This window comes from Camelus bactrianus, chromosome 20 (genome assembly GCF_048773025.1).
Source record: "Camelus bactrianus isolate YW-2024 breed Bactrian camel chromosome 20, ASM4877302v1, whole genome shotgun sequence".
Classification (NCBI taxonomy): Eukaryota; Metazoa; Chordata; class Mammalia; order Artiodactyla; family Camelidae; genus Camelus; species Camelus bactrianus.
Window position 1 is genome coordinate 23,747,990 of NC_133558.1, and position 26,183 is coordinate 23,774,172.

General features: G+C 50.9%; 2 protein-coding genes across 2 annotated transcripts in view; both read left to right on the plus strand.

Moving 5' to 3' along the window:
- The window catches only part of RAB44 (RAB44, member RAS oncogene family), a 29,567-nt gene extending 10,811 nt beyond the window's left edge, over nt 1-18,756 (plus strand). Inside the window, exons 3-14 of the mRNA XM_074348595.1 lie at nt 1,396-1,507; nt 3,057-3,231; nt 4,481-4,627; nt 5,299-5,389; nt 5,803-5,898; nt 7,853-8,040; nt 8,590-10,064; nt 13,253-13,334; nt 14,340-14,454; nt 15,518-15,619; nt 17,156-17,232; nt 18,620-18,756. Of these exons, the coding sequence (XP_074204696.1) occupies nt 1,396-1,507; nt 3,057-3,231; nt 4,481-4,627; nt 5,299-5,389; nt 5,803-5,898; nt 7,853-8,040; nt 8,590-10,064; nt 13,253-13,334; nt 14,340-14,454; nt 15,518-15,619; nt 17,156-17,232; nt 18,620-18,710 (2,751 nt within the window). The 3' untranslated portion in view covers nt 18,711-18,756. The remainder of the gene's footprint in view (nt 1-1,395; nt 1,508-3,056; nt 3,232-4,480; nt 4,628-5,298; nt 5,390-5,802; nt 5,899-7,852; nt 8,041-8,589; nt 10,065-13,252; nt 13,335-14,339; nt 14,455-15,517; nt 15,620-17,155; nt 17,233-18,619) is intronic.
- Nucleotides 18,757-22,781: 4,025 nt separating this feature from the next.
- Nucleotides 22,782-23,909, plus strand: LOC105064258 (allatostatin-A receptor-like). The gene is given in 2 exon segments (XM_010949138.3): nt 22,782-22,974; nt 22,977-23,909. Coding segments are annotated over 2 exon segments (1,056 nt in total). The 3' UTR covers nt 23,840-23,909.
- The last annotated feature ends 2,274 nt before the right edge of the window (nt 23,910-26,183 follow it).

Below are 26,183 nucleotides of genomic sequence, written 5' to 3' on the forward strand. Positions count from 1 at the left end.
CAATCCACACAGAACCCCTGTGAGGGACTCTAAGTTATCCATATCCAGATACAGAAAAATATTCACACTCGCAATAAGAGGTAAGGGCCTTTCTGAATTACAGACACATAGAGATACAGACAGATAGAGTGTCTGGCTTCGTTTCTACAACTCCAGCCACAGGTCAAAAGTAAACACAGAAACACAAACACTCCCCAGTCCAGATTCCAAAGAGCTGTTCTTCCCAGTGGACACAAAATTCTTAACTGATCTGAGGTCACACATAGAAAAACAAACACCACCACCAACAACAAAAGATTAGCAAACCATATTTTCCGTTGTCTCTCAACTGACAGACACTACGTCTCCAACACACATCCCGGGGAGATCACGCAACGGTCAGTCCATACAGTGGAATTCCCCATCCCGGCTGCCACCACAACCAGAAACAGAAAATCAGCAAAAACAGAAACAAAAACTAGAGAAACAGAATCAGCAGACTTGAAGTTCTATCACACGTGGGATTCCCTTCAAGAGCCAAGAAATTAAGTGCCTGACCTCCTAGAACCCGTTTGGGGCTCTTTTCCTGCAACACAGTTTACTGGGTTCTGACAGCTGAGTCCAGTGGGGCCTCTCTGGGGAATGCCCAAAACTATTAAAATAGAATTTCCAAAAAGGTAAAATCATGACCTTTAGGCAAAAATAAAATGAATCTATATCAAAGATTTTATTTAACTAATTAATGAGTTACGTTATGAATGGTTGAAAGAGTATTTAAAAAGCTCGAAGTAATTTAACCAAAAAAAGTTAGACGGCTGGGTTAGATTTTAAAAAGCTGGTTAATGTATAGCAGGTCATAAATCTTTGGGATTATCTGTTCCATCAGACAAAAATTATTTACATCTCTCCTGGACAAAAACCTGCAAGTTAACATGTGACTTCATTTAGTCTGGAACCTCTAATCAGTCCCGTGAGATGAATTAAGTACCTTTATACAGAATCTAGAAGATGCTTGCGTGGCTTTTGCCCCTGTAAAATACTGAAAGGATGTGCTGTCAAGTTCCAGATAATTTTTGAATACTGATAAACACATTCTGGGGAGAATTTGCTACTATCCTCTATTAGAGTCCTAAAGGGATGAGACACGGAACAGATAAGGTTTGATGTTGGATGGAGTAAGGGAAAAGAAGTGGAGGAAGTTCAAGGCTCTGCTGAGAGGGTGGCCTTGGATAGGGTCTGGGAGCCTCAAGGGTCAGCCTTGAAGTCAAGTTGTGGATGGGACTCCAAAACTGGGGAGAGGGAAGGAGGGGTGACTGAAGACAAACACCTCTCCTTTTTTTTTCACCTTTCCTTTTTTGAGGGTGGCCCAGAGCCTTCCCCAGTGGAAACAGCATCCAACTTACTTCTTCATTGCAGGTGGCCAAGTTCAGCTTCCTGGGCAGTGAGGAGGAACTGGAGATGATCTTTGACTGGGTGGATATGGAACGGAAGGGACGTCTCTCCCTTGAAGAATTCAGCTCTGGGCTCAGTATGTCTGCTTTGAAGGGGCCTCTGGGGAGTGTTCCCAGTACGGGGTGAGGCTGGGCGGACAAGAGAGGCCATAGTGATACCCTACAAACCACAGGACCATCACAACACCCCTGAGAGCAGTTCATTGGCTGGGGGCCCCCTGAGCATTCCTTTCCTCCAGAAAGGCCTCCAGGCTTGCCTTCTGATGCTTCCCTTGTCTTCTTCCCAATAAAAGGCTTCCCTTGAGCAAGAGGTTAAGCACCCCCTGTTCTTGAGATGAGGGGACTTGTTTTTGCCTGAGGAAGTTCACATTCTGGTTTTGGTTAAAGGAATTCGAGGCCCCAAGGGAGTAGCAGAGGGTGATATGTAGTGGGTGGAAGCTTCCTAGGCTCTTAGCCCCCAGTGGACAGGTTGGTCCAACACCCGCTTCTCAAGACAGGCCCAAAAGGATCTAAAGACACCAAGGCCGGAGACACATTATTCCTGCTGAGCTCAATGGGGGAAGAAGCACTTCCAGCCCAGGGAATGGCAGAAGTGGTGTCCTTGCAGAGACCCTGAAAAGCACAGCTCAGCCTTAAATGTCTGCAAAGCCATCTGAAGTTCTCAGGTCTGCTGAGTCTCCAAGAGTTTGGGGGACAATAGAGAGAGAGGCCAGGAGTCTGCATTTACAGGCTGGGGCCACCCCAGGAGGTGGTTGCTTTGGTTCTGGTGATTGAGAGGCTGGGAGTAGGGAGGGGGAATGAGGACCCAGAATTGTGGAGTAGGGGAAGCACAGGAAGCAGTGTTGTCAACGCAGCCCCAAGAAGCCACCTTCCCATCTGTATCCAGTCGTGCCCAGAGACTTCCCAATGTCTATGGAACAAAATTCAAACCCCTTCCCAGGGCCTACAGGCCAGCACCATCCCGATTCTGACAACCTCCTGGGCTTACGCAGCACCTCTCGCCTCCTCCAGCATGCCAATCTGGCTCCTACCTCAGGGCCTTTCCATGTGTTATCCTTTCTGCCTGGAATATGCTTCCCTAGAAATTCACACGGCTTATTCCTTCTTCTTATTCACATTTCAGTTTCAATGTCACTTCCTCAGGACACTCCTGACCACCTCCTCCAAAGTAGACCCTGTCCAGCCTCTCAATGGAAATTACCCTGTTTATTCTTTTAGCTCACCTGACAAATTTTTTATTTTTAATGTGCCCTTTTCAGTGTTCATAAAGTGTCAGATCCACCAGGGAAGGAGTTTGGGCCAATTTTGTCCCCAGCTTATAGTAGATGCTCAATAAATAATCCCTTGACTGAGTTAAAAGAATGTGTTGGCCACCATGGAACTGCTATATGACTTCCAGCAAGTCTTTTGGCCTCTCTGGGCCTCAGATCTTCATCTATAAAATGGGTACAGTGTCTACCTTAAGTAAACTCCCAAGGTTGATGTGAGGAATGTATGACCATGGCTCTGTAAGTGCGACTGACACAGTTATAATGATTTCCCAAGGGCTGGAGCAGGGCAAGGGGGTAGGTCAGGGGACTGAGCCCAACCCCACTCTGCTCCCTTCTGTCCCACTCTGTTCCACAGAGAACATCTTTGGCTCCAGCTTGAGCACCCACAGGCTACATAGACAGAGGCCACTGCCTTCCAAGCGAGAATCTGTAGCCACCAGCTTCCCAGTGCTGGAGGAGGCCGATGCTGCAGAGAAGGAGGCATTCTCTGCTTTCATGGAGCAGCTGGGGGCCAGCCACTTACTTCCTGAGTAAGGCCAGCACAGTGTGTGTTGGGGTGGGGGAAAGGGACAGGGGGAGGCACTGCCATTCAGAGGGGGTGAGGACTCTCCTGGACACAATGTCAAGATGGAAGCCACCAGGCAGAGATGCGTGCAAATCCTGATTCGGCCACTTGTTAGCTGTGTGACTGTGGGCAAGTAGCCCAACCTCTGACCTCTGTTTCCCTGGCTGCTGCGTGAGCATAAGAGCTGTTGTGGGATTAAATGAAGCCATGTGTGGAGAAAACCTTCTCACCAGGGGTCCATCTACCCCAACCCCCCCCCTCCCTGCCCTGCCCTACATGATCACTCCTCAGAAGGATCAGCTTCCCAAGGGGACTCACATTCTTAAGAATATGAAACTCCCTGAGGGTGCTTCTCTTACCCCAAAAAGAGGGTCTCCCAGTGGAGTGATTTCAGGCATGTTGATGCTCTATATTGGGCAGGCTTAGAGACGGGGGGCATTTCCACCAAATTGTCTCAGGCTCTGGGCTCTTGCGGTTCACTCAGACTCAGAGAAAGGGGGCCCTGCCTAAAAATGCCACTCTCATATCCCCCAGGTCCCACAGGGAATCACCCTTGTCCATCTGCCCAGGTTCTCCCAGGTTTGCCCGCCCCTCAGGGCTCTGAGAACAAGCTCTCAGAGGGTGGGGCAGGTGTTGTGGGGCAGGCAGGGTGGGACTTGGGGTGCAGGCTGGCGGGGAAGGTGTGGTGGGGAGTGATTTACCCACTTGGCAGCTTAGCCTGGGCTCAGCCCTCAGGCATCTGTCTTCATGACTTAATTAGATTCTTGTGAAAGCAGCATTTATCGAGTGCTGACCATGTGCCAGGCCCCAAGCCGGTGTTTTCACTGGGTGTGTCTCCTTCTCAAGCAGCCATTTTACAAATAGGCTCAGAGAGGGCATGGGACTTGCTAAATATCACACAGCTACAGAGTAGGAGAACAGAGAAAGCGAATGGAAGCCCTGGGCTATCAGACTCCCAAGTCCCCTCACCTGACAATGAATAACCAAACTGTAGAGAGACAAATTGCTGTGGGAATTTCACAAAGGGAAAGGACACAGCTGGGAAAGTTTCCTGGAGGAGGTGGCATTTGATTTACACCTTGTAGGGTATAAATAGATATTTGTGGCCCAGGTGCCCGAGTCTCTTGGGGTGTTGCCATTAAAACTGAGGAGTGGGGCTCCTCCGCCTCCTGGTCCCACCACATGGCTAGTCTCTGGCTGTCTCTCCCTCCCAGGCAGGCGGAAATCTGGCAGCTGTGGAGGAAGCTGCGGCAGGAGGAGCCCCAGCTGGCGGGCAACCTGGAGGGCTTTCTAGCCAAGATGACTGGCCGCCTGCAGGAGGCACGGGCTGACAAGGAGGTTCTGGAACTGACCCTGAGGAAGTGAGTTGGGGCCAGAGGGCCTCCCCCAGCCGCTGTCGGCACACAGTGGGTGCTCTTTACATTTTAGTTGAATCTCTATTGAATTCCCTCAGCTCCAGAAGAACCGAGGCCAGGGGTCCACAGCGGATCCTGGGAACTGGACGTGCAGCGTTGAGCTGGAAGAAGGATTGACTAAGGGGACCTACTGAGGAGGACAGAGTTAGGCCTTCAACAAAAGTGGGAATGGCCAGCGTGTCTTGCTGCAGGGCCACTGTGGCACCCAACTCCAGGGCACCACTCACGTAGCTTTCAATGCACGTGGTAACCCTGGGGTTGGCACAGGCACAGCCCAGCCAGGGAGTCTGAGTTACGGGGGTAGGAGGATGGTGACGGCAGGAAGTGGGAACAGAGTGATGTGGCTATGGGGACCATGAGACGGGGCCACAGGAACCACTATCCTGCTGATGGTTATAGGAGTCAGCGTGCTGGGACCAGGCAATCAATGTCAAGGATATATGTGTCAGGGAGCTGTTACTGGGATGACTGTTCTTAGGGTGACAGGGCTCTGTGACCACTGGCAGAGTGAGGTGAGCAGTAGGATAGACTCCAAGCCCTGGCCCAGACCACCCCTGTCAACAGCAGGGTCCTAGGGTGCTGATGTGGTGCCTGGCCCCACCTCCCACCCCTTCCAGGCGGGACTCTGACCACCATCACGAGGTTCAGCAACTCTACGAGGAAATGGAGCAGCAGATCCAGTGGGAGAAGCAGCAGCTGCAGGCTGAGGTGGGCTTCCACCCTTAGGCAGCTCACCCTCCCCTAGCCCTGGACTCCTCTGCTGGCTAAGCAGTGGGCCAGCAACTGGCCAGTGTGGGGCAGCGGGAGGCTGCTGGGAATGGATCTTCTCACACCTCTGAGCTCCATTCCTCAGAGAGATGGGGTGGCAAGTGCTGAGCCCAGGTGCCCTGCCTGGTCTCATGTGTCCCCCAGAGCCACTCCTTCTGTTCTCTGGGCCTCAGGCTCCTTGTTGCTAGAGTCTAGCCCTGAGTCAAGAAAGTTGTCCTGCAACCCCTCCTGGCTGGGACATCCTGGACCCTGCTCCCCAGGCCTGGGAGGAGGTGAAGTGTGGGAAGGGCCAGCCCAGTCCAGCTGGGTCTTAGATTCTGCAGTTCAGGGCCTGAGACCTCTCTGCTCCCCAGAGTGACTCCCGGGGCCTGGCCCTCAGCTCCCAGATGCAGGAGGTACTGGAGGCCAAAGAACGTGAGGTGCAGCGGCTGACTGAGGGCCAGAAGGAGGTGAGTGACAGGGCTTCCCTGGGAGCCCAGTTTCTGAGGATTCACTGGGCTGGTTGGGCTCCTGTATCAGAGTAGCCCCCTAGGAAAGAGATGTCTTGGTCCTTTTCTGAGATGAGGCCAGGTAGTGCAGTGGAAGCACTGGGACATGAGTCAGAAGGTCCAAGTTCAAATCCCTGCAATTAAAAGCCATGCAAATCTGAGGAAATACCTTTGCTTGTCTTGGCTGTAGTTTCTCTGTCTGTAGAATGGGAATAGCCACATCTACTGCATCTTCCCAGCTTGTTGTGTCAAATGTGGTAATAAATGAGAAAGCACTTTGAAACAGGAAAGCACTGAGGAAACACTCTGAATTCTCAATGCTGGAGAAGCTTGGTGATAGGGTGGTGTTCCACTCTCATTTCCATCATCAGCTGGGTGACCTTGGGCAGGTTTTTAACCTCTCTGAAACTTGATTTCCTTATCAGGGAAATGGAGATCAGAACTTTTGCCTTAGAAGGCTGCTGGGATGATTAAAGATACTATATTTGAGGGCCTAAGATGATGCCTAGCACATAGTAGGTACTTTGTACATCAGGGTTGTTACTGTCTCTGACTATGACCTAGAATCATAGATCATAGTCTGTGGTCTGGTCAGCATACCTGCTGTCCCCACACCCCAGGTCTTGTAGGCTATGCTCTCTTCCACTTGGCATTGTGGCTAAGCCTTTGGGTCTGAGACCCTGCCCCAGTGTCTCTTCCTTCCTCAACTTCCAGACCACTGACCTTAGTAAAATCACCATCTGTTGTAACTGGGAAAACCAACAGCTCTTCAGCACTGGACCAGTTTCCCAGGGCCTTCCCCACCATTGCCTTGGCTGGTCCCGCCACCTGGTCTCACTCTCCTGACACGGGTTGATTTCCCAGGTGCCTCTGCAGAAGCTTCTCCTTGGAAATTGAGGCAGGCCCCTTCTGCCAACGGAGGAGGTTAGATTTTCCATATGGGGCCATTTTGTCCCGTCCCCTGTGGACATGAAGCCTCTGCCCCCTGGCCACTCAATCCTTTACCCAGCAACTATCTATGGTGCACCCACAATGTGCCAGGCAACTTTCTAGGTTCTGAGGAACATAACAGACACAAATAATTCCTGCTCATGGAGTTATTATGTAGTTACAGAAACAGGTGATAAACCAAATATGCAAGTAAAGTCTATAACATATTAGGTAGTGAAAGTACTTAGGAGAATAAAGGAAAGCAGGGCAGGGGGATAGAAAGGTTCTGATAGGGGAGTCAAGGAAGACCCCACTGAGATGACGACCTTGGAGTAAAGACCTGAAAGAGGTGATGGGTGGGCCATGTGGTATCTGGGGAAAGAGCAGTCCAGGCAGAGGGAATAGTGAGTGCAAAGGCCCCGAGGTGGGCATGATGTCCTGTGAATGTTCAAGGACCAGCAAGGACACCTGTGGGCGAGAGCAGACTGCAGGAGCCGGGGCAGTGGGAGAAGATCAGAGATGTAACAGGGGTGGGGTAGGGGAGACTGCAGGGTCCTGGAGCCTATTTCGAGGCCATTGCCTTCCATCCGGTATGGTCAAGCAGCTCTCCGTCTCCCAGCCATGTGACCTGCTGGTGGATCAGGAGCTCCTTGCCAATCAGACGGGGCTCAGAGATGAGCAGCCACTGCAGAGCTTTGAGTAGAGGAGGGTGTGATCCCATTTACATTTCAGGCCCTTGTGGTTCTGGCAGTTTGTGTTTCTTGCACAGTTCCCTCTCTCTTCCCTATTCCAGCATTTCCAGTATCTCTTCTGGGTGGGAGGTAATGGAGCTAATTAGGCCAGTAAGGAGTAATACTCCCCAAACCTACGTTTTAAGCTGAGTCTCCAGGAGCCTGAGTCAGTGCCCCACAATGGCCTTGGGAGGCTGTTTGTTCCCCTGGAGGGCAACTGGGCCTCTCTTCTCCTCATCCTCCACCTCCTGCAGCTGGAGGCCCAGCTCCACCGCCTCAGCAGCACACACCAGGAGGCCAGCTCGGAGAACCAGCAGCTTCGGGAGGCCGAGCGTGACCTGGCTGGGCGGCTGGAGGAGGTGCGGGGAAAGCTGCAGGTGACCAGGGGGCACCTGAATGCTGCCAGGGGCCGTGTGTCCTGGCAGATGGAGGAGGAACCGAGGCAAGTAGCTGCCATCCCTGGGCTGGGGTGGAGACCAGGTGCTTCCTGGAAGAGGGGAGGGAGGCTCTGAGTTCACCCAGAACATTCAGACTCCCTCCTTAAACCTCACAACAACCTTGCTAGGCTGGGATTATCATGCCCATTTCTCAGACAAGGAAACAGAGAGAGGAAAGTCATCTGCCCAGGATCAAGTAACTGGGGTTCAAACATACACACACACACAGACACGTACACACATGGGCTAGCACAGTGCTAGATCCCTGGCAGGCATTCAATCTACTTGTCACAGGTCAGAGGAGTGGGATGGGCCAGAATGGTCAAGGAAGGCTTCCTGGAGGAGGTGAGGCTGAATATAGGCCTTGATGGATGAGCAGGATTGGATGAGGGGGAGGAGTGGGTAGTGCACGCCAGGGGAGAAGAACTGCCAAAGAGAAGGCCAGAAGGGAGGGCTAGCCATGAGGTGTATACCCAATGGTGAGGGATGGAGGCAGGATTGGTGTGGCATCTACCTGCCTCTCCCCTGACCTTAGCTTCCCACACTTGTTCTAGTATCCCCAGAGCAGGTGAGGAGAAGGCTCCAGACCCTCAGGCAGTCTCCTCTGAGGAGGCTCCCCTGCCGGGACTGTTTGGGGACAACGATGACTGGGACCAGCTCCTGAGCAGCATCAGCAGCACCCCCCACAGAGCCCTGCAGATCTCCTGGAGCCCACCCCCAACCCCGAGAGCCCCCTCAGGCCCCCAGACACCCCGAGTGGTCAGGCAGATCTCTATATCGGAGCCACGTGCTTTTCTGTTTGGTCAGGAGCCACCTTCAGATCCAGATGGGGCTCCAAGGAGCCCCCCTGGAGTGACTTCCCAGACCAAGGAAGAGAAAGCAGTGGATCCAGATGGGCAGGACATCAGCCCAGGGCAGTCCAATGAACTCCCCAGCCTGGAACCCAAGGAGGAGTCAGGGCCTGGGCCTCGGGTCCACTTCCATTGGGGTCTCCCAGGAGCCCCAACTGGGGAGTCAGGGAGTCTGGTGGCAACTGAGCTTAAAGTGCTTATTCCTTTGGAGGATAGGCCCCCTCATCCTGTGACCTCTCCCCCTCCCCAGGCCCCAGCTGGGCCCAGAGAACAGTTCCAGGCCTTATACCCAGGCGATGAGGGTCCTGAGCTTGGGCCTGTCCCAGCCAAGCTGCCCAGGCAAAGAGAGGCCCTACATCAGGACCCACATGCCACTGGCTCTGAGCCAGGACATGGGTCCCCAGAAGCTGGAGCCCTCATAGCAGGGCTGGCTGAGCCCTCCCAGGGTCTGGAGCCTGTAGGTCAGATTCCCACAGAGAGATTGGAGCAGAGCAAGCCAGGCCCAGATGTGCAGGAGAGCCATCCTGGGGGGCTACAAGGAGCTCATGGCCAGATCCTTGGGCCAGAAGGGCTGCCTGCCCTCGCCCACCAGGGTCTGGAAGAGGAGTCCAGGGTGGAGGAAAGTAAAGGAGTGGACCGAGGAGGGCAGGATCTCAGTTCAGAGCTATCCATTGAGGCTCTTGGCTTGAAAACTGGGCATTCAGAACTCCCCCAGCAAGATTTCCTGCCTGCTTCCCTCCCACATGACCCAGCACAGGCTCAGGCCGAAGCAGAAACCCCTGCTCCTGGAAAACCATCACCTCCAAGGGACTCTCCCCGCACTGGGGCTCAGCCTGGGGATGGAGCAGGGCCCTGGGAGCCCACACAAACCCTCCCAACCAGGGCTGAACTGGAAGCCCAACCCAGGCCCCCACCCACAACTGCTCATGCAGAAGAACAAGGTCCCCCTCAATCCAGAGACCCGAGGGCAGAGAACTGGCCTAAAGACCCAGGAATGGACTCCAGGGGTGCTGGGTCAACCCCATTTCCAGGGGAGCACATGGCCAGTGAGCCTCCTTCAGCCAACCCTGATTACGCCTTCCATGTCATCTTCCTGGGAGACTCGAACGTGGGCAAAACATCTTTCCTGCACCTGCTGCATCAGAACTCATTTGCTACTCAGCTGACAGCCACCGTAGGTAAGGACCCACCTGGGGAGGGAGGTGGGGGAGGGAGGGGGGACCCAGGGGACCAGGCTGACAGGCTGGAGCAGGCCCAGAGTCAGCCACAAGCCAACCCTGTGGAAACTGTAGTTTCTGCCCTGGCCACAGGCCCTGCATTACACATTATTTTGCACATAATCTGGCTATTTTACTAATCATCTCTAATTACAGGTAATTTGCTTTTTCTGCATTGATCTGATTAGCTTATAATGTGCCACATCAACAAAGCACCCTGCAATTTAGGTGCCGGCACTGGCTGAAGGTGAAAACAAGTAGGTCTCCACCCACCTGGCCCCTGGGCGGGCCACTGCAGGGTCCGTGCCGCTTGACTTTGCTCAGGACCAGCCCCAGGCCAGTCAGCCAGCTTCTGGCAGGAGGTCATGTTGGGCAAGTTGAACATTTTACACAGAATGTATTTGTAGAGTGGGGTAAGTCAGGAACACAGGTGCCTGAGTTCAAACCCCAGCTTGGCCACTTACTAGTGGTATTATTTAAGCCCTCTGAGCATGATGGGGGCACCAATAGTGCTGACTTCCTGGAGTGCTTGTAAGGATTAGCTCTGTTAGTACATATCAAGGTCTTAGAATAGTATCTGGCATGTATTAAGTGCTCAATTAATATTAGCTATTTTCATGGTTGTTATTAATATAAGTAAATATTTGATAATGTCTAATTCAGTGGCTCTTGCAAATAATATGTCCCAAAGTACAAAGCTCCCTCTCCCTAAAAATATTGGGATATGTGGCCACTTGAACACTGCAGAGTCACAGAAAAGAGCTCGTGGGTATATCCCACTTAGGGGCAAAGATGGAGTGATCCGCATCTTTGTGTCTGTCAGGGTGGATGTTGACTGGGGAACAGTGCCAGACCAGTGGATAAAGTTCTTAAACTTTACATAAGATAGGCGCCCCCAGGACAAGTTCTCAAAATTTTCTCTGCCTGAGAATCCTCACCTGGGGAGCCAGGTAAAAATGCAGTGTCCTGGGGGATGGGGGACCCATAGGAGTTCTGGCCTGAGGTTGAGCAGGATCACAGGGTCTGCAAGGCCACCATCATTAATCACCTAAGCTACCGGTTACAGACCACCTACAAGGCACCAGGCATACATGTCTTATTCTTTACAACAGCCCTCCCTGTAATTGAGCCTCTCCCACTATTACGTGGTAAGAAGACTCCCCAAAAGTCAACTGAGAAAAAGACAGCTTGCATAATTGTAAAAAAGACAGGGCAAGGCTGCTGCACTACTAGCTGGCTGGAGGACCTGAGATCCAGGTGTGTGATCCAAATCTGTCCCAGGCTCACCTGCAGTTTACTGCCCCTGGTGGCTGTCATCCATCTTGCTCAACCATAGGGATGATTCTGGCTTCCACAGTCATGAACATTTCCCTGCTCATCATCACCCTCCTCCATTCCCACTCCCTTCTCTTACCTGCCTGCATTTGAGAACAAGGCCAGGTGGAGGACCAGATCCAGAGCCAAAGGAGTTATATCTGAATGTGCATTTTTGCGAGGATTTTTCTATCTATCCCCATTTTACAGATTAGGAAAACAGAGAATTGAAGACCCGGTTAAGTTTCTTACCCTACTTGGGTCCCAAAGTTCATACCCAGGGCCACCTGCCTTCAAAGCACATGACCCCACACCAGAAGTTTTATTCTTTCCTGGGTTCAGTGTTGCCCTCTCCCTGGGTTTGTGCATGTATAAAATAGCAGATTCTTTGGGAAGCAGAAAACATTACGTTCCTAATAGTTTATGTGGTTAAGCTGTAACATGTCTGGGGGAGGATGTGAGGGGCACATGGATGGGTTTCGGAGGGCGATAGGCAGGGAGGTGGAAAGTGGGATTAATAGGGGAGTTATTAAAAGCAAAGAATAATCCTTAGATCATATGGTGGGTATTTAAGCAGAGGCTGGATATCATCACAAGCAGTGGGACTAGATAACGTCAGAAGTTCCTGCAGACCCTGGGCTTCCTAAGACCTTCAGGGAAGAGGGCAGTAAAGAGAAATGGATGCTACAGACTTCTGCTTCACCATTTACCGAGGCCAGACCTCCTGGAGCTGCTTCTCCCAGCTTCCAGTGGACAGCATGGGCAGGGGGTGTCTATGGCTTCTGTCACCACCAGGGGCGGCAGCAGATGCTTAGAGGGGTCACCATGAGAGACCTTGAGAAAGGTCTCTAGTAGCTCAGGGCTATTATGAAGAGCCACCTCTTTCCTGAGCTGGTCCGGGCCGTACACTGCGCTCTGCAGCCTCAAGGCTCCATTAGCACAGGGGATGGGCGTGGGGACAAAGCAGCCCCCTCCAGCACCTCACCCCCCACCTGGGTTCCTTGGGAAATGAGGGTTGGCACGAAGGTATACTCCAAAGATTCCAAATCTTCCTGGGATTTCATATTACCTCCATATTTCCAGGGACAGAAAGGATCTGAAATAATGACACAGGGAGGGATGGGGACTGTGAAATGTAAAGAACTTGTGTCCAGGGAGATGAGAATTCATAGTGATAATAAAAATTACCACCTCTCACTCCCCAGACACTCGGCTGACTCCTGACATAAGTCATTTAACCCTCCCAACCACCCAGTGATGTGAGTCATTTTAAATTGCCACCTTGAAGATAAGGAAGGAAGGCTCATAGAGGTGAAGTGACTTGCCTGAGGTCACACAGAGAGTACAGCAGCAGAGGCTGGATAACTCACAGCCCAGCTGGTCATCCCTGAAGCCAGTGCTTCTTCCACTCTCTCAGGCTACCTGTCTGCCCTGCTGTCTGGGTAAAGGGGGAAGATGCATGCAACAATTAGGAATGAAACAAGGAGTATTACAAAAATAAATAAAACTGATTTTCTTGAGTAGCCTGAGGAACAAACACTGCCGTGCAATTGAGAAGACAGATATTTTCATAGAAGTAAAGACAATGCAAGGTGCCTCGCATTGGCTGTCAGGGCAGGAGTGCAGTGGGGGCTGGGTGGTCAGGGAAGGCTTCTTGGAGGATGTGGGCCCATGAGTATGGATGGGATGTGGAGAGCAGAGGGGAAGGCCAGCAGCTGAAGGTTCCCATCCCACCCTGGCTGGTACTGGGGACACGTATATATTTGGGCCGGCCTCAGCTAAAAGACCTGGGCAGTAACTTGAAAGTACGCCTGACCCCCTTCTATGTGTCCTAGGAGTGGATTTTCGGGTCAAAAACCTGATGGTGGACAACAAGTGCTTTGCGCTGCAGCTCTGGGACACGGCTGGCCAGGAGAGGTAATGGGTACAGTTGCCATTAGTGGCGTCAGAGACCCAGGCTTGAGCCTGGATTGCAGAGGGTGCAGCGGGCAGCCCCAACCTTGAGGAGTCTAACACGGGCTAAGAGGCAACCAAGTGCAAATGCAAGTGCAGCTTCTATCCCTGAGGATTCAGGAGGTCAGAGACAGAAAGATGAGTCCAGTCCCAGTGGGGGGAGAAGGACACCAGACCTAGAGGTCCCCTCAGTCTGGCAGGGCACCTGTGAGGGCTGTCCCAACATGGCCCTCAGGGGACAGCTACCCAATCGCTGTCCTGAAAATACTGGCCTTCCACTTTCTAGTTAAGCAGTAGTGATCCAAACTGAAAAGACACATCTTCTATGGTCCAGCAGTTCTACTTCTAGAAACTCATTCTACCCATAAACTCGTACATGGCTATATTGTCAAAGGGACCAAGACTGTTCATAGCAACATCATTTATATTATGAAACACTGAAACAATCTAAACATTATCAATGTTATGAAGCCACAAAAAAGACCGAGGACTCTCTTTATGTACAAATAAGGAAATAGCTCCAAGACATTGTATTAACTGGATAAAATAAAGTAAAGGCTACAGAGTATTAATGAGTACAGTGTTTTACACTGTATTTGTTCAAACAGTGTATGGGTATATATAAACGTGTGTGTGTGTAAGCATATATACGTATATGTATGTACATAAAACACCTCTGGGAAAATATTTCAGAAACGGGTAACTCTGCCTCTGGGAGGCAGACTGGATGGCTGCAGGGTGAGGGTAGGGTCGACAGGGAGAGACTTCTCACTGGGTGCCCTTTGGAACCTTTTGAAATTTGAGCAATGAGAACTGTTACCTATTCAACAATAAACACACTCTGAGAAGGAAAGTATGTGCACACTCTCTTTGGGAAGCAATTAGAAGCAGGTGGAGTGGCTGAGGCCTAGAGAGGCCAGGCCTGGGGCCAGGCCGCCTGCCGTGGCCTTACGCAGACTCTCCGGGCAGGTACCACAGCATGACGCGGCAGCTGCTCCGCAAAGCTGATGGAGTGGTGCTCATGTACGATGTCACCTCCCAGGAGAGCTTTGCCCATGTGCGCTACTGGCTGGACTGTCTCCAGGTGAGTTAATGGCTGCTAGGGTTACAGTTTTTGAGGTCAAGAGGGAACTTGTATCCTGTTCCCTCCCTTTTTTCTCCCAGGATTACAAATGACACTACAGACATGTGGGTGACATAATCTAGTGAGGGCAGTTGGCTGGATGGGCTGGAAGCATAGTGGTACAAAGAAACCACAACCACATAGTATACCCTCCAAAACAAACTCTTTCCTTTATCCTATAACCATTTCTTTCCTATATACAGAAGCTCTGTGATGTCTTCTTAACTCCTGGGGATAATGCAATTCTAGTGCCACTCTAGGTGATAATTTCTCTGTCCACACATCTCTAGTTCTTTCCCCTATGTATTTAATTGATATGTATATGCTGAAGTTCTGCAGTATGTCCCAGCACAGCAGAGGGGTATAAAATAACATGTTGTTTTCCCTCTAGAAGTTTCTAGTCTATTTGAAGAGATGCAAAAGCAGCAGGATAAGGTAATATACGAAAGCAGCTGGGCTCTGGGTTCTAACAAGACCTAGGTTTGAATCCTAGTTACCCCATCCCAATTCTGTGACTTAGGACAAGTGACTTAACCCCTCTGAACTTCAATTTCCTGACTTCCTTCACAGAGGAATTGTGAGGATTAACTGATATAATTGCTTTCACCACAGCACCTGGTGTATAGTAAACACTCAGTAAACAGAAGCTATTATTATTCATGAAACACAAAATAAGCCAAGGCAGCATGTGTGATCAAGTGCTGGGCTGTTCAGCACAAGCAGGATGAGAAAGGCATGGACAGGAGCAATCCAGGAAGGTGTCCTGGGGGAGGTGCTTTGCAGGTTGGCCTTGGAAACTGGGTGACATATTTGCAGGCAAAGAGGAGGGGCAGGTTCACTGCAGATGGAAGAGAAAGTGTCAAAGGTGGGAAGAGTGTGGAGTGGGTGTGATAACAAAGGTGGGCATGTGTGGAGGGAGGCTGCACACTGTCAGCTTCCTAGAGGGCGGAGCCAAATCCACCCAGGGCCTGGCACACAGCAGGTGCTCAACATGTGTGGCTGAGGGAATGTGTTCTGTGTGCAGGATACAGTGTCCGATGGGGTGGTCATCCTTCTCCTGGGAAACAAGATGGACTGTAAGGAGGAGCGGCAAGTGTCCACTGAGGCCGGGCAGCAACTGGCCCAGGTGAGGACCTGGGCATTGGCTCCTTTCCAAGCCTGAACCGGGCAGACCCCTCCCTGGAGAGTAGTGAGTAGGTTACCCTGGCCCGGGCCACCAAGAAGGACCCATCGCCCATTTCTGACCCTGCCCAATCAAAGGCCAGATTGGAGTAGACAACAGCCTCCCACCCACCTGGGCTTTAGACCCAAACATCAGGCTGTAATGGTGGGCATGACATTGAATCTCACTGTTGAATTAGCAAATCCCCACAGTGTCCCAACCTACATTAAAAAAAAAATCTTCAGAGTAAAAAAGGTTTTCAAAGCTTCACTTAAAATTCCCTGTCAAATCTTAATTTATCTCTGGTCTCTAATTAACATAACATTCCTTCTAATTTATTCTATCTTAAGACACAAATTCTTCCCTGGAAAGATTGCATCAAAAACCCTACCACCAGATAGTGGATGCTACTTATTCATGAACAGAATTCAGCCACATTCCAGAAAATCTGGAGAATAATACAGATGGAAAAAAGAATCACTCCCTGACCCACCTCTGACACCACCCCTCTTGGCATTTCCATATCATATTTCCTTCCCGTTCTTCCTCTCATTTCTCCTACTCATGAAGTCATCATTGTGGTTCCTGGTTGGCAGGAATTTTTTCCTCTTAAAAGTAGTAGCTCATCTCTTTGACATAGTAATTCCTCCTCTAGCAACTTATCCTAAAGAAAGAATCAGAAATAATCCCTAAGAGAATAACATAATGGGCACCTGTGTATAATGTATAATCAAATGTATTTATATGAGGATGTTCTTTACTTTGTCATTTATAAGAACAAACATTTGGCAACAGTTGATGGTTAATTTGTGGAGCTTCATGTGAGAGGCTAGCATTTGCCATTAAGAATACTGTCCTGGAAGAATGCTTAAGGGTGTGGAGGAAATGTGTACAATGTAATGTGAAGTCAGAAAAGCAGCTGCAATTCTGGATATAGATTAGGCCGAACCATATGAGATTGCAGATATTTGACTGTTTGGCACCTATCAAAACAGCAATTTCGTATTGTTTCACCTAATAGTATAATGCCATTTAGTCCAGCCCCCATTAAAAGGGCTATATAAAACAGAATGGAAATACATACTCAAACGTTAGTGAGAGTAGTTTATATTTTGTACTTATACCTTTTTATGTTTCTTTTTCCAATATTTCCCCCAACTAAATATTTTTGAAATCAAAAAAACATAACTAATGTCTAACAATGTCCTCAAGGACATTTCTCCAAGTTAGGACACAGGCTTCCCACCGTCACGCTGAAGCTGTAGAGTGTTTCCGGGTAGCATCTTTGACATCTTGGCTAGCTAGGGTGGAGGGCCAGTGGGCAGAGGGGTGAGGCTGGGGATCATGGGCCACAAGGAGAGGGGCTTCTCACCTGTTGAGGTTGGCCTGGGGACATACTGGGATTCTGTCTGATGGCCCAGTCTTTGGTGATAGAGGCTGCTGCCTGGACTCTCAGTGGTCTCCCCCACAGCACCCATACCCCTGTCTGTCTGGCTGCAGGAGCTGGGGGTCTCCTTTGGAGAGTGCAGTGCTGCCCTGGGTCACAACATCCTGGAGCCCGTGGTGAATCTGGCCCGGTGAGTGCCACCCTACCACTCCCCACCCAGAATCCAGAAGGGAAAGCCCCATTCTGAGGAAGCACCTATGAAATCACAGGGCTCAGAAGTCAGTGGAATGAGAGACAGTAATGCATGGAAAGCCTCCTGACTTCAGTTCTACCAGTCCCATCAGCTGCATCACCTCCAGGAAGTCTCATGTCCCCTCTCTCAGCCTCAGGGCAGTGGGAGAGCGAGAGTTACTCTCCTGCTCCCAACCTTCTGGTGACTTCCACTGTATTTAGAATAAAGTCCAAAAGCCTGGCAGAGGCATATATTAGCTCCAGTGCCATCTCCCCTGCCCCTCCCATAAACTTCAGCCAATCGGAGGGGCCTTCCCTGACCACACCCCCTTCCATCACTGTTCTGGATCACATCCTCTTTTTGTGTGCTTCAAAGCCCTTCTCCACAAATTGTAATTACACATGCATTTGTCTGTTTTCTAGTTGCTGCCTACCTCCCCTACCAGGCTGTAGCTCCAGGGGGACAGGGCCATGTCCCTTTTGTTCAGCCCTCTGCCTGGGGCCTGGCATATACTAGGTGCTCAATAAATGAATGAGATGAGTGAGGGGGAAAGGGTATTAGACCAGATAATCTCTAAACCCCTTCTCTGACAAAGCAGCTAGCGTGAGCTTGCTAAACTGCAAAGCTGATCACACCTGACACCTCTGACAGGCAACTGCTCAATGGCTTCCCTTTGCTTTAGGATAAAAGCCCAAGTTCCTGAATGTGGCTTCCTGGCCCATGAGCTCCAAATCCCTGCTGCCTCGAAGTCTTCTTTCTGGCCATTCAGTCCTTAGGCTCCGTGATTTAGGACAGTGTCAAGTACAGAGTAGATATATTGTGAACGAATGAATGAATGAATGAATGGGCTTCTTTTTCTTCCCTAACCCCCAAGCTCTTTCTCGACACTGAGCCTTTGCTGGCTTCCCAGAACGCACTCTCCTTTTCTGCTAGCGAACCCTTGTCCACTGCTCGGTCTCAGCTCCGACACTATCTCCTTCCTCCCCAAATCCCTCTGGGACCTGGTGTGAAGTCCCTCTGTTTGCCTCCCCATTCCTGGTCCTGATTGCCCCCTTCCCCTCTCTGTCTCCCTCACCACTCAAGGCGAGGACATGCTGGCTTCATTGCCATAATCAAAGTCCCTTGCCTGGCACACAGTAGGCTGGAGAGAATGCCAGATAAGAGACAGAAGGCTGAAGTCTCCATGGCCCCATTTTTTTTGTGCCATGTGGAATGCAGGGCAGGGGCAGAGCAGCAGGGAGAGAGGAAACTCAGGGGATGCAGCCTCCTAGCTGCACCCTTGGACCTCTCCTTGCTGCCCCTGGGAGGTGAGAGAGAGGACTGATGCCTGGGCATCTTCATGCAGGTCACTCAAGATGCAAGAAGACCGACTAAAGGGCTCACTGGTGGAGGTGGCCCCTGAGAAGCCACCAAAGAGAGCTGGTTGCTGCTCATGACCCCCTGGCCTGTCTGAGGTAGAATGGCCACTTCCCTGGGTTTCCTGTTCCCACCTGCCTGGACACAGCAGTGACAGAGATGGCCAGCTTGGAAGTTCAGGAAAATCCTCCTCAGGTCAGGACTTGGCTCCCAGGCAGGGGCTGTACTAACACTGACCTTTGTACTTCAAAGAAGGACTTTTCTGAGTAATAAGGCTGGGGAGTGGAGGTGGGGGCAGTTAAAACTCTTTAAAGAAAGGGAAAGTCTAGAAAAATGACTTAAGGAAAACACACCACAACACTGGCAAAACATCTCTGGGTGGTAACATTATAGGGTAAATGTATGGGGGTGGTATTTTCCTTTTTTTACGTATTTGTATTTTCAAATCTTCTACACTGACTGAGTGTTCCCCATACAGTCAGAAATAAGAATAAATGTTGAGGGGAGGGAAAGAAACTTAAAAGAGCTTGCTTTGGTGCTGATTACCAGTTGATATAGCCTGTTTATTAAAGCCGTCCTATTGTTCCATGCCTGGCAAAGCTGGTGAATCTTGTCTCATTCACTGTATCTGTTTGCAAGCATGGGGTTTCTTTTGAGCAGAATCTGATTCCTGGGGAAGAGCAATGTTCTGATGGCCCCTGCTATGCCCCATTTCCCCCATCTCCCTGAGCCCCGACCACACTCTCCCCAAAAATCTGCCTGTAAGGGGTCATATCTGGGGATCTCATCCCCTGCCTCCACGCCACGGTGCCCCTATGGGAACCTCTGTCTTGAGGTGTCAATCTCTGGATGCAGTCGAGGTGCAGCTGGGGTGTGGCTGGTGGGGCCTGGGGAGCAGCAGGGGAAACTGATTCAGGTTATTCATGGGTTCCTCTTTGGAGCTCGTGTGAGAGTTCCCAGAATTGCATATTTGCCTCCTGACAGGTAGCTGCACATTATAACCTGGGGCCGGGATTTTCAGTGCCCTTGGGGAGCTTGTTTTGAGAATCTAAGACGGCCTCTCAGTGTTAGCCTATCTCCTGTCATCTGTGTTTGCTGTCTCATCTTACCGTTAACCACATAAGGCTCACCAGGCACTGCGGTCCAGCGTGGGCAGAGTGCTGAGTGTGGTACTTAGCAATCATTCGGGTGCTGGTGACTTCCTCAGTTGAATCAAAGGAAACCTCAGTTTCATAGAGAGACAAGCAAATACAGTTCAAGAGACAGAGGTTCAGAGAAAGAGAATGAAGGAAAAACAGGAGAGCATGAGACAGAGGAAAGAGACCTCTTATCAGTTTAATCAGTCTCCACTCTTGGCCCCTATCCCTCTGCTCAGTTCTATAAGGGATCAATAGCACTGAGTTTTCTGTCACTAGAGGCTTATAAGTAGAAGCCAGGTAACACTTGGCAAGAGGTGCAGTGGAGAAGATTCAGGTATCAGAAGCCACCAGAGTTTAGATCAGATGCCCTTAATAGACCTCATTTAATCTCTAAGCTAGTAAATGCGAATGACTCCCATGATCCAGCCAATCCTCTTACTTGTCCTCCTCCCTGATTCTTTCTTAGCCCCAGTGTCTTCTCCCTTCCTGGATCTTGTCAACCCACAAGCCTCCCCCTGTTCTGAGCGGGTTCTAGGCTGTACTATGCTCAGAGAAAGACAGAGAGACAGGGAGAGGTGAGCTGGCGTAAGTGATGCCTGGCCTTGGCTGAGAGTGTGTGGCAGGTCCTTCTGTTGCTAATGGCTCTCTCTGGGGTCGAGGACCTGGCCAGCACTGGTATCTCTGTCCTACGAGCCAGTGAGTTAATGAGGCAGGTAGGTAGGGTGTGACTCCTGGGGGAGCCAGTTAAGTGGATAGAGCCCTTGTCCTTTGGGGAATCCAGTACAGAAGTGCACCCCTTCCCCCAGTCTGCCCCTCCCACCTCAGCTCTGCCCAGCCCCAGGCAGCTAGCTCAGGTGCCCTGGGGGTGGGGTGTTAGAGGGGACTGCACACCTGCCCAGAGCCCTCTCTTGGCTTTCTCTGGCTGGATCCAGCTTCCGTGCAGAGCACAGCTGTGAAGGAGCTGCCAGCTTTTCCTGGTGTCAAGGGTCTCTAAGTCACCAGGCAGGACCCAGGAACTGCAGAGCAGCACGAGGCAAGTGAGGAAACCAGCAGGAGGGACTCAAGGTAGACTTCAGAGTGAACTTCCAGGCAAGTGGTGAGTTCTTGGGGCATGCAGCCAAGGGGGCTCTAATCACACCTTAGCTTGAGGCTGATTAAGAAAAGGAGTGTGAGACTGGGCTGATGGGGCTCAGGGTGTAGAGTGAGAAGGGGAGGGCAGGGGGATAAAATGGAGCCTGGGCAACGGTGTCAGAGAAGAGAGATTTTTGGAACTGAGGGTGGCGGGATCAGAACGATAAGCATCGTTTATCAAGCCACGCACTACTATGTTTCGAGCGCTTGACTTGTATTACTTCATTTAATCCTCACATCAGCCCTATGAGATGGGGCCTGTTATTTATCCCCATTTGACAGATAAGGAAAGCGAGGCATAGAAGACTGGATTTTCCATAGTCACATAGCTAGAAAGTGGTTGAGTGGGGTTTGAGATGCAGGCTCCAGTGTCCATAAGCTTAACTGTGAAATTATAGAGCTTCTTATAGGAAGGAATGGACGCTTAGGTGGAGCAGGGCCCAGGTCCTTTGACTTTCCCTTTCCCCATTCCTTCTCCTTTCCCTCCCCACCTCTCCAGTCACATTCCATGTCTTTGGCAGGCAGGCCTGGGCCAGGTGGAAGAAACAAAAAAGCAATAAAAAATGACTAGAGAGTGGCTCAGTTATAGCATTCATCCAGGGCAGGTAAGGTATTAGGGGTGGTCCCTCAGTTCCTCCTCCCTCGCAGTTCCTGGAACCAGAGTCTGAGATGTGGGGTATTGGCGGCAGAATTTGGAGAGACCACCCCCCTCGTCTCTTTTCAGCTGCTCTCAGGCAAGTGGCTCCCATGGGGCCTCAGAGATCAACAAGTCCCCCAGGCAGGGCTCTGCAGGAGGGGCTCAGGAGACCCCCTCCCCAGCCCTGGCTCTGAGCCAGCTACAGAAGGGTTTTTCCAGCCCCCATCCCCTGTGTGGGAGAAGAGGGGATGGAAACTAGAATCGGGACCCTACTGGGCTGTCTTGTTTGCTGCTTGTTTGCTCAGCACCTGGCTCAGGGTAAACACTCAGGAAATATTCATTTATTGAGTTAGTGGACACACCTCTTCTCACTAAAGCTGGGGGCTCCTGGCCTGGTTTATGGGATGGGAGATGGCAACATCAGCCCCCAAGCCAACTCTGGGATGTCTTGACTCCATCTCTCAGCCCGAGTTCTCTCATCTGGGGGCTCCGCATATCCTCAGCATGTGGGATGGAGTGGGGATGAGGAGGAAGACCTGACAGCTGGGGTGCAGGGCTTCCCCCCACCCTGCCAGGTAACCTGCCCAGCATGATCACAGAAGGCAGTGGTCCCCAAGCTGGTCTTTCAAGGCTGCCAAATCAAATCAAAAAGCCTAAGCCAACCAAATCAGGTCTTTGAGGGTATGACCCATGTATTAGTATTTTTGAAACTCCTCAGCTGATCCCAATGTGCAGACATGCTTGGGAACGGCTGGTTGGGGCTTTATACCTTCTCAAAGCCCTTGCATATTCATTTTCCTACTTAAACTTCAAATTAAAACTTGCTCATTTCACAGGCAGAGCAAAGTTTTGTTTAATATATATATAATATTTATCAGATTCAATTTGTATTCCCTGCAGAAATTTTACAAATACAGAAATTCAAAGGAAGAAAATGAAAACTACCTGAATCTCATCCTTTAGTGACAGTTACTGTTGACACCTGTTTTATTTCCTTTATTTCCTCACTTCCATACAGTTGAGGAAGCTGAGGTAGAGAGACATGAGGAAACTTTCCCAAGGTCATGGGGCTTCCAGGAGCAGAGTTGAGAGTTGAACTCAGGGCACTGACAGAGCCTGTCCCATCAGGTTGCTGTGAGGTCTAAAGGGGCTGGTGCACTCCAAGGGCATCCACGGTGCACAGGGGTCAGTAAAAGGATGGGGCTCAACAGGGAAAGAGGGAGGCGGCCCTCAGGTTGGTTTTTATGCTGACCTTGTGTGTCCAGAGCAGAAGAATGGAGGCCAATGCCACGTCCACCGCCGGGCTCACAGCCATACCCGAGGGACTGCTCCGACTAGTCTTTGCTGGGGTCTGTGGCCTCATCCTGCTGGTGGGGCTGCTGGCCAGTGGACTGATGCTGCTGGTGGTGGGTCGGGGCCCGTGCGCCCCCCGCCCACTCCTCGCCTGACCAACAGCCTCATGGTGAACATCACACTGTCTGACTTGCTCTTCCTGGTCTACGTGGTGCCCGTGCTCCTGCTGAGCTTCTTGCGGCGTGACTGGTGGCTGGGTCCCACCATCTGCACCACCAGCCAGGCTGCCAACAACACCACCATGTTCTGTACCTTCTACAGCATGGTAGCCACGGCTCTTCTGCTCCATGTGGCAGTGGCCCAGCCTGACGTGGCCCTTCCATCCAGCCCAGGCACCCGCCTGCTGCTCTGTGGGACCATGTGGGTCTTGGGCCTCACTGCGTCGCTGCCCAACTGGTTGTTTCAGCAAGTGGTAGTGGAGGAGGAGGCCCAGGCCTGCCTCTTGCTCCTGAACCCTGCTCAGACCTCCTGCTGCTTCACCCTACTGGGAGCCCTGGCCTTCCTGCCTTGTGTGCTGGGGCTGGGCTGCTCTTTCAGCCACGTGGGTTGGCTCCTATGGACACAACCCCGTGGCCCCATGGGAGAGAGCATCCGGGAGCACCAGGAAAACACAGGGCTCATCCTTGTAGTGTTGGTGGTCTTTGTGCTGATGTGGGGGCCCTGCTCAGTGCTGGGCTATGTGGCAGCTGTGGGTGACCTGCCTGCCACACCAATGGCTTTTGTGGCATCCAGCTTCTGCACCATCCTGGCCTACTCCAACTGTGCTGTCAGCCCCATCCTTTGCTTCTCCCTCTCCCGCCCCTTCCATGCAGGACTCAGGGACCTCTTCTGCAAGCAGGTGGCAGCCAGGCACCCCAGAGGTGTGGAAGGGGCTGATATGGTGATGGAGAGTGTCCAGCCTGGACATGGCAGGGCCCAAGGAGGCCTATGGGATCTAGCAGGTGTCTGAAAAGATAGGCTGATAAGAGGGCTGAGATTCAAGAAAGAAAGGAAGATCCCTAATGATATTAGATCCCATCCCCTCCATTTCACCAGCGGGGAGACAGATCCAGAGAGCAGGTGGCTCAGCAAAAGCGATACAGTAACTAAGTCAATGGGATTCAGATAGGTATTTATAGGCTCCACTACTTCCTAGCTGTATGACTTGAACAAGTCCCTTAACTTTTCTACACCTCAGTTTTCTCATCTGGAAAATAGGACCATGATAGTACCTTCTTCACAGGGTTGTTATGAAGATAAACCTTCTCAACACATATAAAGTGCTTAGAAGAATGTCTGGTGCTTGTAAGTGCATATGAGTATTGGTCATTATTATTATTACTATCTTATTTTTATTAATTCAGGGGTGCTTGAAGTGAGTGGACAAGAGGGTGGTCAAGGGACTTCCAAAGGCAGAGAGTAGTAGAGGAATGATCTGGGGGCCTGCCAGCCTGGGGTCCCTAATCCTGAAAGCTTGGCAACTGAATTGGGGGGAGGGGAAGAACCAGCTACAGCCTGGGGGGGGGGGCTCATAGCCCCGGAGGGCATTTCAGTCACCTTTCCCTTCTCTGCCTGCCCTCCCCCAGCTCTGTCACACACAACTCTCAGTCCAATAAAGGAACACCATGAACTAAAGTCATGGAGCCGTGAGTCTGGGTCTATGTATTTCTCAACGGCCTCCTTTCTCCCCTGTGGTTTCTCTTCCTGATGTATCTGGGGCAGAGTCCCCTTTTGAGGCCCTTTCCTTCTCTCCAGAACCAACTGGAGGTCTTCACCTCTCCTACTCCATCCCTTCTGACAAGCTCCCAAACTCCATGCCCTCCTTCTGGCCTCCTGGGAACAGACTTCAGATTTCTGTGTTGGCTTGGGAACCAGGGAGATTGTTTTAATTGAAATTCCCAAGATCATACATTCTGCTTGGTAATGGTGTTACAGTTAAACACACACTGACCCTATGGTTAAAAAGCTTAGGAAACACTGGGTTGAACCAAGTCAAACTAATCTCTTTGCTATAGGACTAATCAGAGCCTCAAACATCCTGAAGGCCATTGGAACTCTCTGAGAGGGTCTCAGAGCAGGCAGTTTCTCAAAACCCATGCCAGTGTCCCGTGGAACACACCTTGGGAAAGAACCCAGGAGAGAAGCTACAGTGCTGAGCACAGTAAAGATGCTCTTGGTACCCTGGGGTAGTGACTCTGAGCCTCAGTTCCCCTGCCAGGCACGCATCTCCTCCCAACACTTTCCCATTGGCACCCAACGTGAGGTAAAAATGGGCTGATGGTTATGGGAACTTCCCTCTTCTCAAGCTGTGACCCCACCCGGTTTGCACTCAAAGAGGATCATAATGCAAGGCAGAGGGGCATCTAATTAAAAGGACAGCAGTGAATCAGTTCTAATTTACTATAAAATCACAAGAAGTAAGCAAGTCCCAAACTTTAGTATAATTAGTACCAACTTCTTGTGATGTGCAGGTTGGCAATGGCTGCCCAGAGGGCTAATCTGAGAGCGAACTTGCCCAGAGAATGGAGAAGTCCCCTTTCCCTGTGTTCCTGGTCCCTGATGGCCACAGGGATTTATATGTAAAGAGAGACAAGGAGGAAAGTGGTGTTTATTGTGCACTTAGTGCAGCAGGTCCTGTGCATGTCACACACTTCCTGCATACATATCTACATGTCACTCTGGCCACACAACAATCCTGCAAGGGAGGACTGACAGTCCCATTGCACAGTAACTCATCCTGGGCACATGTCCTGTGAGTCCAGCAGGCTGCCTCAGGAGCCCCCCTTTGGTGCCCACAGACCCTGACCCCTCCCCTACTTAATGCAGCTTCAACCATACTAGCCTCCATGCTATCCTTCAAACACACCTCAGGGCCTTTGCACTTGGTGTTCCCTCTCCTTGGAGCCCTCATACCTCAGGTTTCAGCATGTCTCCCTCTCTCATCTCAACCATCATCTCCTCAAAGAGGTCCTTCCTGACCACCTCATCTAAAATATCACCCTGTCACTCTCTATCCTCTTATTCTCTTATTTTTCTTCATGACTCTTATCATCTGAAATTATGTTATTTACCTATTTGTTTATGTGCTTATTGTGTTTCCCCTGTCCCTTATATGTCTCTGTTGTAGCTCTATGTAGAGACACGGCCTGTATTTTGTTCGCTGCTGCATCCCCAGTGCCTAGCACAGGTCTGGCACATAGTGGTTGCTCAGTAACTCCTTGTTGAACAAAAGAATGGAAGAAGAAGAGAGAGGAGAACCTGGACTCTGTCATGAAACAACATCTGCTATTTTTCACAGGAGAAAGGAAAACAAC